This window comes from Peromyscus leucopus, chromosome 3 (genome assembly GCF_004664715.2).
Source record: "Peromyscus leucopus breed LL Stock chromosome 3, UCI_PerLeu_2.1, whole genome shotgun sequence".
Lineage (NCBI taxonomy): Eukaryota > Metazoa > Chordata > Mammalia > Rodentia > Cricetidae > Peromyscus > Peromyscus leucopus.
The window spans coordinates 86,309,211-86,313,369 of record NC_051065.1 but is presented as its reverse complement, the minus strand read 5'-3'; the positions used below and the strand labels follow the sequence as shown (position 1 = coordinate 86,313,369).

The following is a 4,159-nucleotide window of genomic DNA, read 5'->3' as shown; positions in this document are numbered from 1 at the left end:
ATGTGTGTGTATATGTAATGTGTATATATGTGTATTATGTGAATGTGTATTTATCTGTGTGTACATATGTGCATAAGTGTGTATGTGAATGTGGGTGCAGGTGGGTGCATGGGGGCTTAACATGGGTGTAGGTGTATATATGACAGAGAGAGATAAACGTAGAAGATAGACTGGGGAAGAAAATATAGCAGGAAAGGGAAGGGGAAATGGGGAAGATTAGCATATAATTTCAAAATATATGATATACTGGAAAAACATTGCTTTTAAGAAAATTGTGTACAATGAATTTACTTCAATAGAAGGAATTAATGGGCAGCAAGATGGCTCACATGCCAAAGAAACTGGTCACCATGTCTGATGTAAAACCTGAGTTTGATCCTCAGAAAAAAATGACCAAGATAATCAAGTCCAAGCTGTCCTCTAACCTCCACAACTATGTCATGTCAGATTTGCACCTAGAAACATGCACACACAGACACTCAAACACATGTTCACATGAACACAGAAAAAAGTAACTAAAATGTAATAAAAAGTAAAAGAAAAAAACAGAAGAAATAGACATGTGTAAGGAAGTAAGAAAGCCCTCCAGAAACTAGGAAAAAAATAGGAAACACTCTTTCCAGAGCCTCCAAACATAAACACAGTTTGCCATCATCATCACTTCAGCCCATAGACTCTTATGATGGACACCAGAACTTCAGAACTATAAAAAGATAAATTCCTCATATTCAAGCAGCAGAGTTTGTAGTAATGTGTTACAGAAGGAATAGAAAGATAATACTGAGTTCTCTTTTGCACTCTATTATAAAGGTTTTTCGTACCAGAAGACATAAGAAACATTGAAGCCATTATTTTTTTCTGGGCTCTGCAAACCTTTTCATCAATGTTTCAAGCACACTGGCTCTCAGGCAGAAAGGGGAAGAATGCAGGTCCAGGGCTGTGTGTGGTGAAGGCAGCTGCTGAGACTCTCAGAGGAGGTTTTTGTTGGAGGCTGAAGTACTGTGCGAGGAAGGTAATAATGTTGCATACAGTAATAATCTCCTAGATCTTCAGCCTGGACACTGCTGATAGTAAGAGTAAAATCAGTGCCAGACCCACTGCCTGTGAAGCGATAAGGGACCCCAGTTTCCCGAGTGGATGCTAAGTAGATTAGCAGTTTAGGAGCCTGCCTTGGTTTCTGCTGATACCAGGATAAGTAGTTCTTCTGGTTTTCACTGTAAAAAAGACTCTGGCTGGACTTGCAGCTGATGGTGACCTTCTCTCCTGCTGACACAGCCAGGGAGGATGGAGACTGAGTCATCACGATATCTGCACAGGCACCTGCAACAGGAATACAAAATGAAGTTGCATAAGATGCAAACAGAGAATATAGTAACAGTTGAAATTTGTCATTTAATATCCTTGTAAAGTCATGTTGTCAGAGTGTTTAACTTACACAATAGAGTAAAAACTGTCATGTCCTAACACACATTGTAAATTTCTTATATACAAAGAAGTGAGTCTAAAAAGATTATAATACTTTTGAATTTCTCACCAGACACCCAGAGGAGCAGGAACATGAGGACCTGTTTCTGTGATTCCATTTTGCTCTCCCTGCTGTCTAATGCCTCTCAGTTCTCACCACAAAGGCTTGGTTTATAAATTCTGAGCAGCTGGGCTGGACTAGAGGGGCCCATGCAAAGCAGTCAGCAAATACATAAGGAAATATTTGGACAGTGTGCATGAGTGGATTGTGTCAATCAACAGACAAAAATACCATCACAGGGATTATGAGCAATCACTAAAAGATATCAGCTTACTGCTCTCAAACAGAAATCTATTAGGTACTCTAATAACAACTTTGGGCTAAAAACCAAGACAAATTTAAATCATTTTTCTTTTACAGAAATGTTAGGAAAGCTATCTCAGATTAACAGTACTAAGGAAGTGATAAAATGTGTTCAAAAAATCACAACAGCAAAATAAACTTAGAGTAAGTAAACATGCAATAAAAGAAAGGAAAGGTGTTGGGAGGAACAGAGGAAAGGCAGAATATATATATATATAGAGAGAGAGAGAATTGAGCTAAATGTATTTATCATCTTCCATCTATAAAGCTACTCTCATACTGAGGACAATGAACATTGAGCTTCATTTTCTGGACTAAACAAGGGACTGAGATACAAAGAGCAGCCCAGCATTCACTCTGTGGAAATCCTGGGGAATATTAAGATTGAGATAGAAAAGTTCTAATCTCAAAGCAGAGGTAACCCAAGCAGAAACTATCAAGCATCTTCCCCACAACTCCGGGAATTGAAACAGGACTCTAAATTTTGGGAATTGGAAGGGGAAGAAAACAAACTCTATTTCTTCAAGAAGTCAGGTCTGTAGACCAACACTGCCAAGAGTAAACCTTCCATAAATACATATTCTAGAGTAATCGAGAAATTAGCATTATTGAAATTGGCTGAAAATAGTCTTGATAACATGGTGAACAGGTAAAAACCTCTCCAGAAGGGGACACAGCTATCCTAAATCAAGTAATAATTTTACAGAGACCAATAGACCACACCATCAGAGAGGGTTACCATCCTAGGGGGAAAAATGATTGAGGATGAATGGAAATCAATAGCAATAACAGAAATCACAAATCATGCATTCTGACTTCAGACTGGTGAACTCTAAAAGTTATAAGAAGCAAATTATAAACCAAGCATTATGTGTAAAGTACAAGAAATAGAAAAATAAATACATTATATATCATGGCAAGGAGTAGAGATTCAGATCTGTAATCTCAGACCTGAAGAGACAGAAGCAGGAAGCGTATGTGGTTGAGGCCAGCCTAGGGTACAAGTTCTAGGCCAGTCTAATCCATGCATGGAGACAGTCTCTCAGAAGTGTGCATCATTAATGAAGTAATTACAAAACAGCTCTATGCATTCGATATATGAAGCATTTATCTGATGTTAAGGCTCCCTGCAATATCTCCAAAATAGGTGCTCAATAAGTTTCTTAATCAGAACATGGACATGGTTAGCACATTTGTCACATGGGAGCACAAAATATTTCCTTCTGAAAACGTTAAACTTTATTAATTGATATGAAATGTAAAGACTGGAAGGCAGAATCTGTTGACACCGAATTATATCCAACATTAGTGTGTAGGGAGAGTTCTCAGTTTCCATAGTTGGAAATCAGATATGGAGAGTTCAGAGGGAGACATGGCCCCAGAAACAAAGGGAAGAAATATCACATTTTCCCTCATTTGTTGGCCCAAAGTATGAGGATTCTGGATATGCGAAGTTCTCGTCTCTCTGTATCTATATGTGTATATGTATATATGTATATGTGCATATATGTGTATGTGTATGTATGTATATGTGCATATATGTGTATGTATATGTATGTGCTGGATGGGTCGGTGTGGGTGGGTCTATATGTATGAAAGAGACAAAGAGATAAAAGTAAAAGATACTAGGGAAGAAAAGACGGCAGGAAATGGAGGTTATTACATATGGTCAAATATATGATGTACTAGAAAAACACAACTTTTGTGTACACTGAAATTACATCAATAAAATATTTTAAGAGTCAGCAAGATGGATCAGATGGCAAAGACATTTGACACCAAGCTTGATGACAAATCTGAGCTTGATCCTCAGAACCCAAATGACAAAGAGACAATGAAGTCCAAGTGTCCTCTGAACTCCAGAACTATGCCATGTCACATGTGCACCTAGAAACATGCACAAAAATACACAGACAGAGGTAATTAATTAAATAAAATGTAATAAAAGTTAAAAGAATTTATGGAAAGGAAAAGAAAAAATAGAAGAAATGACCACCAATAAGGAAGTAAGAAAGCACTCCAGAATTTAGAAAAAAATAGGAAACACACTTTCCACAGACTCCAAGCATAAACACAGTTTGCCATAGACTTCAGCCCATAGACTCTTACGATGGACACCAGAACTCCAGAACTATAAAAAGATAAATCCCTCATAGTCAAGCAACCGAGTTTTGGGTTACAGGTTACAGAAGGAATAGAAAAATAATACTGAGTTCTCCATTCCATTTTCTTATGAAGGTTTTTCATATAAAAAGACACAAGAGACATTAAACCAATTATATTTTGCTGGGTCTGCAAATATTTTCATCAATGTTTCAGGCTCACTGACTC

The 4,159-nt window shown here is 37.5% G+C and overlaps 1 gene segment (V, D, J or C); it reads right to left on the bottom strand.

The window, feature by feature from the left end:
• Positions 1–904: 904 nt before the first annotated feature.
• On the bottom strand, positions 905–1,583 carry LOC114686496. The segment is given in 2 exon segments: positions 905–1,320; positions 1,535–1,583. Coding segments are annotated over 2 exon segments (465 nt in total).
• Positions 1,584–4,159: the final 2,576 nt, after the last annotated feature.